General features: G+C 43.7%; 1 protein-coding gene across 2 annotated transcripts in view; it reads right to left on the bottom strand.

Annotated features, from left to right (window-relative positions):
* Positions 1-2,171: 2,171 nt before the first annotated feature.
* LOC137374710 (amyloid-beta precursor protein-like) overlaps positions 2,172-13,907 on the bottom strand; it is a 201,636-nt gene continuing 189,900 nt past the window's right edge. For both annotated transcript variants that reach the window (XM_068041251.1, XM_068041250.1), the window contains 2 exons: positions 6,195-6,341; positions 2,172-3,289 (listed from right to left, as the gene is read on the bottom strand). In XM_068041251.1, the coding sequence (XP_067897352.1) occupies positions 3,188-3,289; positions 6,195-6,341 (249 nt within the window). In that variant the 3' untranslated portion in view covers positions 2,172-3,187. The remainder of the gene's footprint in view (positions 3,290-6,194; positions 6,342-13,907) is intronic.

Below are 13,907 nucleotides of genomic sequence, written 5' to 3'. Positions count from 1 at the left end.
TGTTTGACTGCTTCAATTTGGCACATCTGTGCTCTATTCGATCAAAGCCATTCGGCTTGGCTCCAGCCTTTGACTTCTTCAAACTTTTTGGCTGCTGTATCAGGCACTGAGGAGGATCAATTATCAAGGGCTGCTTTCTTCCACTTTCACAGAATTACCAGCCACCACCATGGCAACCCAGGTCCTTACCTTCATGATCACAAGGCTTAACTTATCCAAATATCCTAGTGAGCCTCACCCCTCCATCAGTTTCAACTCACCCAGAATGCTGTATCCTACAATGTGTGACAACCAGATAATCTGTTTTAGTTATTGAGCAAATCAGCCAGGACACTGAATTCCCTTGCTCTTCTTAGGAATAATATCATGCAAGGGCAGGTGGGGCCTCAGTTTCATATCTCATCTGAAAGACAGCTCCCTCACAACTACTTTGGAATGTCAAACTCATTTATACGCTCAAGTCTCTGTGGTGGGACTTGAAGCCACAATCTTCTGACTCGAGGAGAATGTGCCGACACTGAGCCAAAGCTGACAGTGAGCTGCCTTGAAAATTCTCTAAGTGATCTCCTACCTTAAGCACCTCCTCTATTCCTCTCCACCATCACTGGCTGCTTATTCAGCCTCGACAAATCTCCTGCATTAGCCCTTTTCGTCCATACTTTTGCTTCTCTCCTCCCCCCAGTCCCCCTCAACTGCTCAGTAGCCGTTGTTCTGCCCTCAGTTTACTTCGTTAAGAGAAAAAGCACTAGTAGTCAGGTCTGTAAACTAATGCAAAAATAAAAAAATCCCAATGCTCTGCTTTGGTATCCTTCATCTGATGGGCACAAAATGCACATCAAAATAAGTTTAAAAAAAAAAGTGCAGTGGGGGTGGGGCAGGGGGCTAGATTAGAAACTGCCCGGTTACTTTCGTTTCCTGGTTTCAAGTGCAGCTCAAACTGATGGTGAAAGTTGGCTGTAAGAGTCCAAAGTCCATTTAAGGGACATGGGTCAAAAGGCATAAAGCTGCTTCCACCTTGGCATTTATCAGAGGTCACAGAGTGACTAGTGTGGGCGAGAGAAACATATTCGATAATGGTGCAGTATAGTGGGTGGAAAGGAAAAGCAGAGGAACGCTTAGCTCTTATACCTAAACATTATAATTATAGCTTCAACACTGGCATCTATCCGACAAAGTGGAAAATTGCCCAGGTTATGCCCTATCTGCAAAAAAGGACAAATCCAACCTGGCCAATTGCTACCATATCAGTCTACTCTCAATCATCAGCAGTGATGGAAGGTGTTGTTGATTATGCTATCAAGCAGCACTTATTCACCAACTTGTTCAAGGATGCTCAGTTTGCATTCCGCGACTTGGCTCCAGATCTCATTGTAGCCTTGGTCCAAATAGGAGCAAAAGAGCTGAAATCCAGAAGTGAGGGGAGAGTGACTGCCCTTGACATCAAGGCAGCATTAAAAAGAGTGTGACATCAAGGATCTCTAGAAAAACCATAAATTAATGGGGATTGGGGGGGGGGTGGAGCAGGGAGAAAAACTCTCCACTGGTTGGAGTGATAGCTAGCTCCAAGGAAGATGGTTGTGGTTGTTGGAGGCCAATCATCTCAGTCCCAGGACATCTCTGCACGAGTTCCTGAGGGTAGTGCCCGAAGCCCAACCATCTTCAGCTGCTTCATCAATGAACTTCCATCATAAGGTCAGAATTAGGGATGTTCTCTGATGAGTGCATCTACAAAATGCACTGCAGCAACTTGGCAAGCCTCCTTCAACAGCACCTTCCAAACCCACGACCTCTACCACAGAGGAGGATTAGAGCAGCAGACACATGGGAACACCACCTACAGGTTCCCCTCCAAGTCACACACCATCCTGACTTGAAACTATATTGCTGCTCCTATACTGTCGCTGGGTCAAAATCCTGGAACTCCCTCCCTAACAGCATTGTGGGGGTACCTACACCACATGGACTGCAGGGGTTCTAAAAGGCAGCTCACCACCATCTTCTCAAGGGCAATTAGGAATGGGTAATTGGTAATAAATGCTGGCCTAGCCAGTGATGGTCACATCCCACAAATGAATAAAAGACCCTACTGCTGCTGTCATTGGCATTCCCCAGCACAAATATTCCTTGCTGTGCACAAATTGAAGGTGTTTAATAAAAACAATTCAAGCTCCTTTTCATTAAGAATCGTGTTAAATTTATTTATGTAATACATTGTAGAAAGCCATTCTTAAAGCTACATCTGTACAACCCATCTTACCACTGAGAGCACACCTCAGTATATACATCTGTTTCGAGCATGTCCCCATGAAATCGCTTGCTCTGTCACAAGGGGGATGCAAGCCACAGGGACACAACTAATACAGTTACATTCAGAAAAAGAATCAAAGATTAACATGAGTAAAAGGTCCTAAGTAAACGACGCTGAAGATGGTACACAAAACACAGGCACAAGAAACCAGACATTTCCTTTATTCTGTAGCTCACAGACACTGTACAGCATCGAAGATGATTCAGTTTAACAGCAGCTCTCTTGCAAAGAAAAAAATGTTCCTTTGTATCACCTGGAATAATCAACACTAACACTACAATTTTACTGCATAGTAAGCCTGCTTTTTCTCATCTCTCTGCCCTATTCCACCCCAACCCCCGCCCACCACAAAAAAGAAATACCAAACCAGCATGGTATCTGCTCACCTGTGAAGCAGTTTAAACTGACCAAGACAGAAGCACCCACATAATCCCTCCCCCTTCCCACCAATTGCAGCACAAATATGTTAAAGCATGTCGCAATTTAAAAAGGACTTCATAATCTGCACAAAATCACAAGATTACAGTACAACCTGCTAACAAACTACATGATAAATAGCAATTGGATAGGAGACAAATATCATCATGCACTAAGTACAGAGAAATCCTAACAATTCACAAAAAACATTCATTAATAATCATGTAGTGAAACAGTTAAATGCTCATCAAGAATACATTTGTGTTTGTTTCTTAATTTTCGCTTCTTCCAGTTCAGGCATCTACTTGTGTTACAGCACAGCTGTTCAAAAAAGGCGAGAATGAGCAGAATAATGATACACAGAGTGTCTCGGGCAAACTGAACACCACACGGTAGAAGCTATCATATGTTGTCCAGCTTGGGAGATTATACTACTGTTTAGAACGGATGTGACAGCACACTTTAATTTTGCATCTGTTCAAAGAACTTGTATGTTGGGTTCTCGTATCCATTTTGTTGCATCTTTGAGAGGTGGCGTTCTTCTGGAGTTACAGCAGCATCGACCTGTTGGGTTCGAGGGAAGTGAGAATAATATAATGTCTGCCAATATTTAAAAAGATATTACATAATGCATCACACTTCCCTTGAGGAACTACAATGCACCCAGTTCTAGTCTGTGCTGTTTGCTTACAGTCTCTTGGCTTATTTCCTATGCATTCATCAGAAACTGCACAGAGTTAGTAACATATGTAAAGAACTGCAGCAAAATCATTTTCAAGCTCAATATTTAGCATTTTGAACAGCTTCTCCCCAGCCCCCTTTCCTTTTGTCAGTTCACACCTCCTCCTTCCCTGAAGGCACTGACTCGAATTGGAGTATGGCTCCATGGCTGTCAATCACCTTCTGGTAAACCTGCCCTAGCGGCCATGCACCCACTACGAGTCTTACTTGAATGCCAGCAGACAATCTGACCATGAAGGGCATCAAAAGGCCAACCCTGTCGTGAAGAACACATGCTTACACTCCCAGCAGGGGTCACAAGAGAATTCTCAATACCAAGAACATTGATTATTTCTGGCCTCACCAGCACGGGAGCTGGTTGAAATTGCATCCCAGTTGAGGTAAGTTGTTCAGCGTGATTACTAGCAAGGTGTATTAGTCTGTCTATGCTTGCCCACCTGTATGGGGAAGCCTGAAAGCTGTCTTGGGACCATGCATGCATTAACACAGCCTAAATTATTAGCACCAACCAGGAATCAAATGTCAACCTTATTTGAATGGCTTCAATTATACACTGGTTTTACAAACTGGGTCACCAATAGCATTTTCCAATAGGTATTCGAGTGGATTTTTCTAGTTTCAAAGGACATTACTAAAGGCGGTTAAGCCTGGTACACAACAGCATGAAAGTTAAGGATAAAAGGTTACTATAAAAAGAACATGAAAAAGGATATGCATTTATATAGCACCTTTTAATACCTCAGGATGTTTTACAGCCCATGAAATACATTATGAAGTGTAGTCACTGTTGTAATGTAGGAAATGCAATAGGCAATTTGCACACAGTAAAATCCCACAACCAGTAATGTGATGACTAGATCAGCTATTTTCAGTTGTCGGTTGAGGGGTAAATATTGGCCAGGACACCAGGAAGAACTTCCTGGCTTTATAGCCTTGCTACAAGGACTCATCTGAAATGTAACATCTCAGATGGTGCTGCACTCTCTCTGTATTGCACTGGGAGCGTCAACCTGGATTATATGCTCAAATCTCTGGATTGGGACTGTAACTATGAGCTTCTGACTCAGAGGCGAGAGTGCTACCACCATTGAGCCATGGCTGACAAAGAAAGGACAAATATGAACTGATGATGAAGGTGAACTGATGCTACTTGATGCAAATGAACTTTCAAACTAAATGGTCTAATTTAAGGTAAGAACACAAAATACTTGGCCACTACTGGACTCATTCAAGTTTTCGTCAAAGGGAAGGTTTGCCACTCTCCTTGGGTTACCCGGTGAGAATGCCAACATGGTAATTCCTTTCCCAAATGCATGAGCATGCCTTGATAATAAGCAGCCTTAATGGGCACTTCTGTGGGCTTGACAGTAAATTAAAAAGACAACATTAAGGCAAAGACACAGTGGATTTGGATAAATATGGGAAAGCATCTCAGTGCTTGGTAGATTAAAGAGTTTAATGTACACTGTGCATTGTTGGTGGCTTTTTGGGAATTAACTGGAAAAACAAAAAAAAGCAATTTAATTTATATTGCATTTGGGTCTTTTAAGATAAATGTGTTAAAACAACATCCCTCTGGGCCTGCTGCACTGCTCTGCAATCCACTCTGTGTGAGATTTCATTACACTGCATCAGGAGCTTTTGCAAAATATGAGAAAACCCAGCACTGCTGTGTATGGGGTTGGCGCATTGAACTTTCTAATTGATCTGTCTCATCTGTATTCATTTATTCATGTTTCCTACATTGTTCCCAATGCTGCCTGTTAATAGCATGATAATGTATTGCCTGATGTGGCACTTAGCCAAGAAGCAAGATCCTAGGTTTAACCCTTGCTCTGAGCAGATAGCTGATCTCAGTTGAGGTGGTAGTAGCTAGTAGCAGGGGTAAAGGAGGCAGCACTACAACTGACCTCAGAACTCTAGGTAGGCTCAGGTGGGGGGAAAAACAGAAAGCTGACTGCTAAGACTGGGTTCTTGTAACTCATCTCAACAGTAGCCCAGTTGGAAAGGAGGTAACTCGTGTAGAGCATAAACCAGTTGGGCCGAATGGGCTGTTTGTGTTGTAAACTCGATGCAACTTGATGAAAGCACACGTGTGAGGATGACAGACTGCTTGCTAACTCACTGTTTAGGCTCATGCTCGAGATATGGTGAAAAGCACTCGAGGGTTTATAGTATATGAAACAATGTCACAGCAAGCAATCAGGAGTGTGCAAACTTGGAAAACCAAAAATCTACGAAGCCATTTGTTTGTTCACTTTCAGAGATCAGTGTTTAGTTAGCTGCCGAGACATCACATTGTTCTCAGCCTGCGTCTGCAGTAAAACACCCAGCATTAAGGTTCGCACATAAATGGGCCAAGTGATTGGGAGTGCAGCATCCTGCAACTAATTCTTACACTTACCACAATTGGCACTATTTGCTATTCTTGTACTGCAGTATTACATTGGAAGGCTTGGAGGGAGTGACAGTGCTGGTTCCTGAGCTAATCTGAGATGAGAATTTGCTTGCCAGAACAAATCACTTGCACATGAATAATGGTTACTTGGGCCAAGCACCAGAGAAGATGATAGTTCAGCAATTAATCAAAATCTTCAGGAAAGGTGAGAACATTGGGAGAGGGGGAAAAGATACAATGCAAAAACAGGGAGTATTTGTGACAACAAAATATAAAGAGAGAGCTTCCAATGGTTGCTTGAGTTTAAGTAGCTGGTAAATAATTACCTACCTCAACAACTCCATGATGGATAGATGTATACTGCTTCTTTTTCAGCATCACCAGGGTGATGACAATCACTGTTGCTATGACAACACCTCCAACCATGAGACCAATGATAGCTCCTTTATTTGATCCAACATCCTCTGGGAAAAACACCTACAAAGAATTACAAACAGATATAACCCAAACACAATACTTCCTGCACAACATTCCTGAGACAGCACATTACATCAGATTTGTGCACCCAGAGAAAGCTCAGCGTCACACTTTATAGCAGGGATAGAATTTTATAACCCCAGTATCTGTCATCTATACACTGAAAACACAGCCATTCATATCATTAGTAAAACAACTGCTCTGGTCTATATCGTGTTAAAGCATACAACGTACTTAATCCTTTGAGAATTGTTGAGATGTGTCACAAAACCACAAGACTATAGCTTAATTTTATTTTGAAAAGTATTGTTCATCTGCAGATCTAAACGTTTAACACACTGCCTAGGAATTTAGTTACTGTATAGACAGGCCGAGGTATCCTTTTAAAATGGAAAGGATTCTCATTAATAGCATTACCATGGCCTCCGAGTACACACCCTACTCTGACTGGCTGCTAAATAAGGACAATCTTCAAAAGCAACTTCAATTGACACGTACACACCCAGCTAGAATACATGGTTCTTAAAATAAAAGGCATGTGATCATGCCTATTCTGGTTTCACTGCAGAATTTAACAGCCAACTTAATGATCAAAATTAACACCGAGGTGCCCATTTTAGCTATTCAATTGCAGAGTTCCATCTGGGTCCTGTATACAGCTAAATAAAAAGCACCCAGTGCTCCAATCCAGAATGGCTACAGTTAAGCACCGATGTTGGAAACAACATACTTTAGATATTAAAATCTTATTTCTTCTGCAGCTCTGCAGTTTTTAAAAACAAACAGCACTCACAAAGGGGGGTGGGGGTGGGGGGGGGGGGGAGAAGAAAGCATCTTTTATGGAATACTTTTTCAACAGGGCTATAACAACTTGCATTTATACAGTGCCTTTAATGTACTAAAATGTCCCAAAGCACTTCACAGGAGTGTTATCAGAAAACCAGAAACCTTATATTCTTGATAAACAAGGGTGTGGAAGGCTATCGGGGGTAGGTGGAAATGTGGTGTAATCAGTTCAGCCATGAACTTATTGAACGGCGCAGTAGGCTTGAAGGGCCGAGTGGCCTACCCTTGCTCCTAATTTGTATGTTGACATCAAACCACATATGGAGATATCAAGACAGATAGCCAAAAACTTTGGCATAGAGTTTTAAGGAGAATCTTAAAAGAGGAGAGATTGGGAAGCAGAGTGGGACAAGGAAGGAATTCCAGAGCTTAGGCTCTAGACAGCTGAAGGCACAGCCACCAATGGTGGATCAACGGAAATCAGGAAAGCTCAACAGACCAGAATTGGACGAATGCTGAGATACGGTTGGAGGAAGTGAGAGAAAGGGAAGGGCGAGGCCATGGGGGAAATTTGAAAACAAGAATGAGATTTTTAAAATTCAGGCACTGCTGGATCGGGAGCCAATGTAGATCAGCAAGCACAGGGGCGAAGGGGACGTGGTACACATTAGGATATACGCAGTATAGTTTTGGATGAGCTCAATATTATGTTAATTAAGATTTATTTTGGTTGCGTGATAAATGTTCTAGAAAGGGGATTTGGGCCTTTTATAAATCTCCAACAAGATCTGCAGCGGGCTCTTACATGTTTTGGGGGGGTGGGGGGGAAAAGGCCTTTGTTACCTCTATACGTTACGATTCTAACCCACTTCTGACGGCATCCCAGGTTCTACCTTCGGTAAACTTGGGGTTATCCAAAATTCTGCTGCCCGTGTCCTAACTCGCATCAAGTCTCATTCACCCATCACCCGTGCTTGCTGACGTACACTGACTCCTAGTTAAACAACGACTCAATATTAAAACTCTCATCCCTGTTTTTAAATCTCTCCATGGCCATACCCTGCCCGAACTCCAATTTCCTCCCGCCCCACAACCCTCAGATATCTGCACCCCTCTAATTCTGGGCCCCCCTGTGGCTGTGCTTTCTGTCGCCAAGGCCCCAAGTTCTCGAGTGCCCTCTCAAAACCTCTCTGCCTCTCTTCCCTTATTTAAGGTACTTCTTGAAACCTAGCTCTTTGACCAAGCATTTGGTCACTATCTTAATATTCCCTTATGTGGCTCGTAGTCAAACTTAGCCTTAAAACGCTTCTGTGGGTTGCTTTTACGATTTAAAGGTTCTATATAAATGCAAGTTGTTAAAGGAGAAGGCAATCTTTTTTACTTTGCCGAGTGATCATTCTGCATATGAACTTGAATTCGACATCAGGAGGATATATATGCTTGGAAAAAATTAAAAAAATTAACAGGGCACAGAGAAAGGACAGAAGGTTGGAGCTAAAAGCAAAATACTGCAGATACTGGAAATCTGAAACAAAACAAAGTGCTGGAAATATTGAGCAGGTCTGGCAGCTTCTGCGGAAAGAGAAGCAAAGTTAACATTTTAGGTCTGTGATCTTTTATCAGAACTGGCAAAGGTTAGAAAATAATTAGGTTTTAAGCAAGGGGAGGGAAGTGGGTGAGAGAACAATGGTGAAGATGTTTGATAGGGCAGAGGGAGATTAAACAACAAAAGCTGTCCTGGGACAAAGACAAAGTGTGTGCTAATGCTTGTGGTGAAAGACAAAGCATTAGTCCAGAGTATTAATAGTGGAATAATGAGCAGCTCTGACAGAGACTTGGTTGACGGAAGGACAGGAAAGGCAGCTAAATGTTCCAGGATTTAGAAGCTTCAGGCGGGATAGAGGGGGATGTAAAAGGGGTGGGGGAGTTGCTTTACTTGTTAATGAGAATATCACAGCTGTACTGCGGGTGGACACCTCGGAGGGGTCGTGCAGCGAGGCAATATGGGTGGAGCTCAGGAATAGGAAGGGTGCAGTCACGATGTTGGGGGTTTTCTACAGGCCTCCCAACAGCCAGCGGGAGGTAGAGGAACAGATATGTAGACAGATTTTGGAAAGATGTAAAGGTAACAGCGTTGTGGTGGTGGGTGATTTTAACTTCCCCTATATTGACTGGGACTCACTTAGTGCTAGGGGCTTAGATGGGGCAGAATTTGTAAGGAGCATCCAGGAGGGCTTCTTGAAACAATATGTAGATAGTCCAACGAGGGATGGGGCTGTACTGGACCTGGTATTGGGGAATGAGCCCAGCCAGGTGGTCGAAGTTTCAGTGGGGGAGTATTTCGGGAACAGTGATCATAATTCCATAAGTTTTAAGGTACTTGTGGATAAGGATAAGAGTAGTCCTCGGGTGAAGATGCTAAATTGGGGGAAGGCTAATTATAACAATATTAGGCAGGAACTGAAGAATTTAGATTGGGGGCGGCTGTTTGAGGGTAAATCAACATCTGACATGTGGGAGTCTTTCAAATGTCAGTTGATTAGAATCCAGGACCAGCATGTTCCTGTGAGGAAGAAGGATAAGTTTGGCAAGTTTCGGGAACCTTGGATAACGCGGGATATTGTGAGCCTAGTCAAAAAGAAAAAGGAAGCATTTGTAAAGGGCTGGAAGGCTAGGAACAGACGAATCCCTTGAGGAATATAAAAGACAGTAGAAAGGAACTTAAGCAAGGAGTCAGGAGGGCTAAAAAGGGGTCATGAAAAGTCATTGGCAAACAGTATTAAGGATAATCCCAAGGCTTTTTATACATATATAAAGAGCAAGAGGGTAACTAGGGAAAGGGTTGGCCCACTCAAGGACAGAGAAGGTAATCTATGTGTGGAGCCAGAGGAAATGGGCGAGGTACTAAATGAGTACTTTGCATCAGTATTCAAAGAGAAGGACTTGGTGGATGATGAGCCTAGGGAAGGGAGTGTAGATAGTCTCAGTCATCTCATTATCAAAAAGGAGGTGGTGTTGGGTGTCTTGCAAAGCATTAAGGTAGATAAGTCCCCAGGGCCTGATGGGATCTACCCCAGAATACTAAGGGAGGCAAGGGAAGAAATTGCTGGGGCCTTGACAGAAATCTTTGCATCCTCATTGGCTACAGGTGAGGTCCCAGAGGACTGGAGAATAGCCAATGTTGTTCCTTTGTTTAAGAATGGTAGCAAGGATAATCCAGGAAATTATAGGCCGGTGAGCCTTACATCAGTGGTAGGGAAATTATTAGAGAGGATTCTTTGGGACAGGATTTACTCCCATTTGGAAACAAACAAACTTATTAGCGAGAGACAGCATGATTTTGTGAAGGGGAGGTCGTGTCTCACTAATTTGATTGAGTTTTTTGAGGAAGTGATGAAGATGATTGATGAAGGAAGGGCAGTGGATGTTATCAACATGGACTTCAGTAAAGCCTTTGACAAGGTCCCTCATGGCAGACTGATACAAAAGGTGAAGTCACACAGGATCAGAGGTGAGCTGGCAAGATGGATACAGAACTGGCTCTGTCATAGAAGACAGAGGGTAGTAGTGGAAGGGTGCTTTTCTGAATGGAGGGATGTGACTAGTGGTGTTCCGCAGGGGTCAGTGCTGGGACCTTTGCTGTTTGTCGTATATATAAATGATTTGGAGGAAAATGTAGCTGGTCTGATTAGTAAGTTTGCGGACGACACAAAGGTTGGTGGAGTTGCGGATATCGATGAGGATTGTCAGAGGATACAGCAGAATATAGATCGGTTGGAGACTTGGGCGGAGAAATGGCAGATGGAGTTTAATCCGGACAAATATGAGGTAATGCATTTTGGAAGATCTAATGCAGGTGGGAAGTATACAGTAAATGGCAGAACCCTTGGGGAGTATTGACAGGCAGAGAGATCTGGGTGTACAGGTCCACAGGTCACTGAAAGTGGCAACGCAGGTGGATAAGGTAGTCAAGAAGGCATACGGCATGCTTGCCTTCATCGGTCGGGGCACAGAGTATAAAAATTGGCAAGTCATGTTGCAGCTGTACAGAACTTTAGTTAGGCCACACTTAGAATATTGCGTGCAGTTCTGGTCGCCACACTACCAGAAGGACATGGAGGCTTTGGAGAGGGTACAGAAGAGGTTTACCAGGATGTTGCCTGGTCTGGAGGGCATTAGCTATGAGGAGAGGTTGGATAAACTCGGATTGTTTCACTGGAACGACGGAGGTGGAGGGGTGACATGATAGAGGTTTACAAAGTTATGAGCGGCATGGACAGAGTGGATAGTCAGAAGCTTTTTCCCAGGGTGTAAGAGTCAGTTACTAGGAGACATAGATTTAAGGTGCGAGAGGCAAAGTTTAGAGGGGATGTGCGAGGCAAGTTCTTTACACAGAGGGTGGTGAGTGCCTGGAACTTGCTGCCGGGGGAGGTGGTGGAAGCAGGTACGATAGCGACGTTTAAGAGGCATCTTGACAAATACATCAATAGGATGGAAATAGAGGGATACGGTCCCCGGAAGCGCAGAAGGTTTTAGTTTAGGCAGGCATCAAAATCTGCGCAGGCTTGGAGGGCCGAATGGCCTGTTCCTGTGCTGTACTGTTCTTTGTACATGAAAAGCAGGCACATGGTTAAAAAATAAAATATTACAAAAAGGCTAGTCATGCTCTGAAGTTATTGAACTCAATCTTCAGTCTGCAAGGCTGTAGAGTGCCTAATCGAAAGATGAGGTGCTGTTCCTCGAGCTTATGTTGATGTTTACTGGAGCAGGCCAAAGACAGAAATGTTGGCATGAGAGCAGGGGGACTGTTGAAATGGCAAGCAATCGGAAGTTCAGGGTCACGCTGTTGGACTGAGCAGAGGTGTTCGATAAAGCGGTCATCCAATCTGCATTTGGTCTCCCCAGTGTTGGGGAGACCGCATTGTGAGCAGCGAATACAGTATACTAAATTGAAAGAAGTACAAGTAAATCGCTGCTTCATCTGAAAGGAATATTTGGGGTCTTGGATAGTGAGGAGAGAGGAGGTAAAAGGGCAGGTATCCTGCGATTGCGTGGGAAGGGGATGAGGTGTCAGAGGGTAATGGAGGAGTGGACCAGGGCATTGCAGAGGGAACAACCCCTTCGGAATGCTAACAGGGGAGGGGAGAGGAATATGCATTTGTGGTGGCACCACGCTGGAGGTGGCGGACATGGCAGAGAATGATTCTCTGCACGTGGAGCTGGTGGGGTAGAAAGTGAGGACAAGGGAAACCCCGTCGCGGTTCTGGGAGGGAGAGGAAGGCGTGAGGACAAAAGTGTGGGAAATGGGCCAGAGATGGTTGAAGGCCCTGTCAATCACATTGAGGGGCGGGGGATTCCTTTTCAGGGAGCTAGTGCAGGCATGTTGAGGCAAATGGCCTTCTTCCATGCTGAAAAATTTGATGACTGGCATTTTACTGCGTAAGGTTATCAGTCAACCTGATCTCACCTGTTCCAGACCCTCCAGTCAGGGGGAAACAGCCTCTGAGCATCCTCCCCATCAAACCCTCTAAGACCTTTATATGTTTCAATGAGACCACCTCTCATTCTTCTAAACTCAAGAGAATATAGGCCCATTCGACTTAATCTCTCCTCATAAGGCAGCCTCTCGACCCCGGAATCAGTCTAGTCAATCTTCGTTGCACTTCTTTCATGTAAGTGTACCCTTCCTTAGATACTCCAACACCCTTGCAATGAAAGCAAACATACTATTCGCCTTCCTAATTGTTTGCTGTACCTGAATGTTGATTTTTTGTGCTTCATGTGCAAGGATCCCCCAAATCCCTTGCACAGAATATTTACTAGTCTCACCTTTTTTTTAAATAAATCTGCATTTGTTATTCTTCCTACCAAACTGGATAATTTCACACTTCCCCACATTATACTCCTTCTGCCACCTTCTTTCCCAATCACTTAACCGGTTCATATCCCTTTGCAGCCTCTTTCTGTTCTCCTCATGGTTTACTTTCCCATCTACCTTTGTATTTCTCGCAAATTTTGATGTTACACCCTGTCCTCTCATCTGACGACAAAGAAATACCAAGACACATCTAAGTCCGGATGGCGTGAGACTTGGAGATGGTGCTGTTCCCTTCCCAGAGGTGGAGGCTGCAGGAGAGGAATGTGCTATCGAAGTAGCCTTGTTGAGTTGCTGCAGTGCATCCTACAGATCATACTTGCAGCAGCTGTAGTGCACTGGTGGCAGAGAGGGGAAATAGAGTGCAGTAGCAGGTGTACTGAAGAAGCGAAACATTGTGTCATAAACTTCTTGAATGTTTTCCAGCTACACTCATTCAGGAAAGTGGTAAATATTCGATCATACTTCTGACTTGATGGTTACTGTGCATTTCCACTAATCTGCATACATTATAAACTAACAGACTTGGTTCTGATTTGGCATGCGCTTATTAAATTGATATGACTACCAAGAACTTCATTTTCCAAATCTCCAGCGACAACATTCAACAGGAGAAAGCGAGGAATGAGGAAGAAATAAGTGCAAACAGAAACAAGTTGCCTGAGCTTAGTGGGCCAGATTCCCAGAGCTGCTGGAAACTCACAGGAGCTCGTAGTCACAGTGGGGAGACTCAGGAACAGAATGCGCATGGTTCAAAAAAATGGGGTTATGTTTAATTAATCTGTGTTGCATTAACAAGACTATTTCAAAATTAGGATACACCAGTCGTGAATTAATGCAGCAATTAAAAGTTTCCAAATTATTAGGAACATCTTCCAAATATTTTAATCACAGTCCATACTACC

The sequence above is a fragment of the Heterodontus francisci genome, chromosome 10 (assembly GCF_036365525.1).
Source record: "Heterodontus francisci isolate sHetFra1 chromosome 10, sHetFra1.hap1, whole genome shotgun sequence".
NCBI lineage: Eukaryota > Metazoa > Chordata > Chondrichthyes > Heterodontiformes > Heterodontidae > Heterodontus > Heterodontus francisci.
This window is presented reverse-complemented; position numbering and strand designations above follow the sequence as displayed.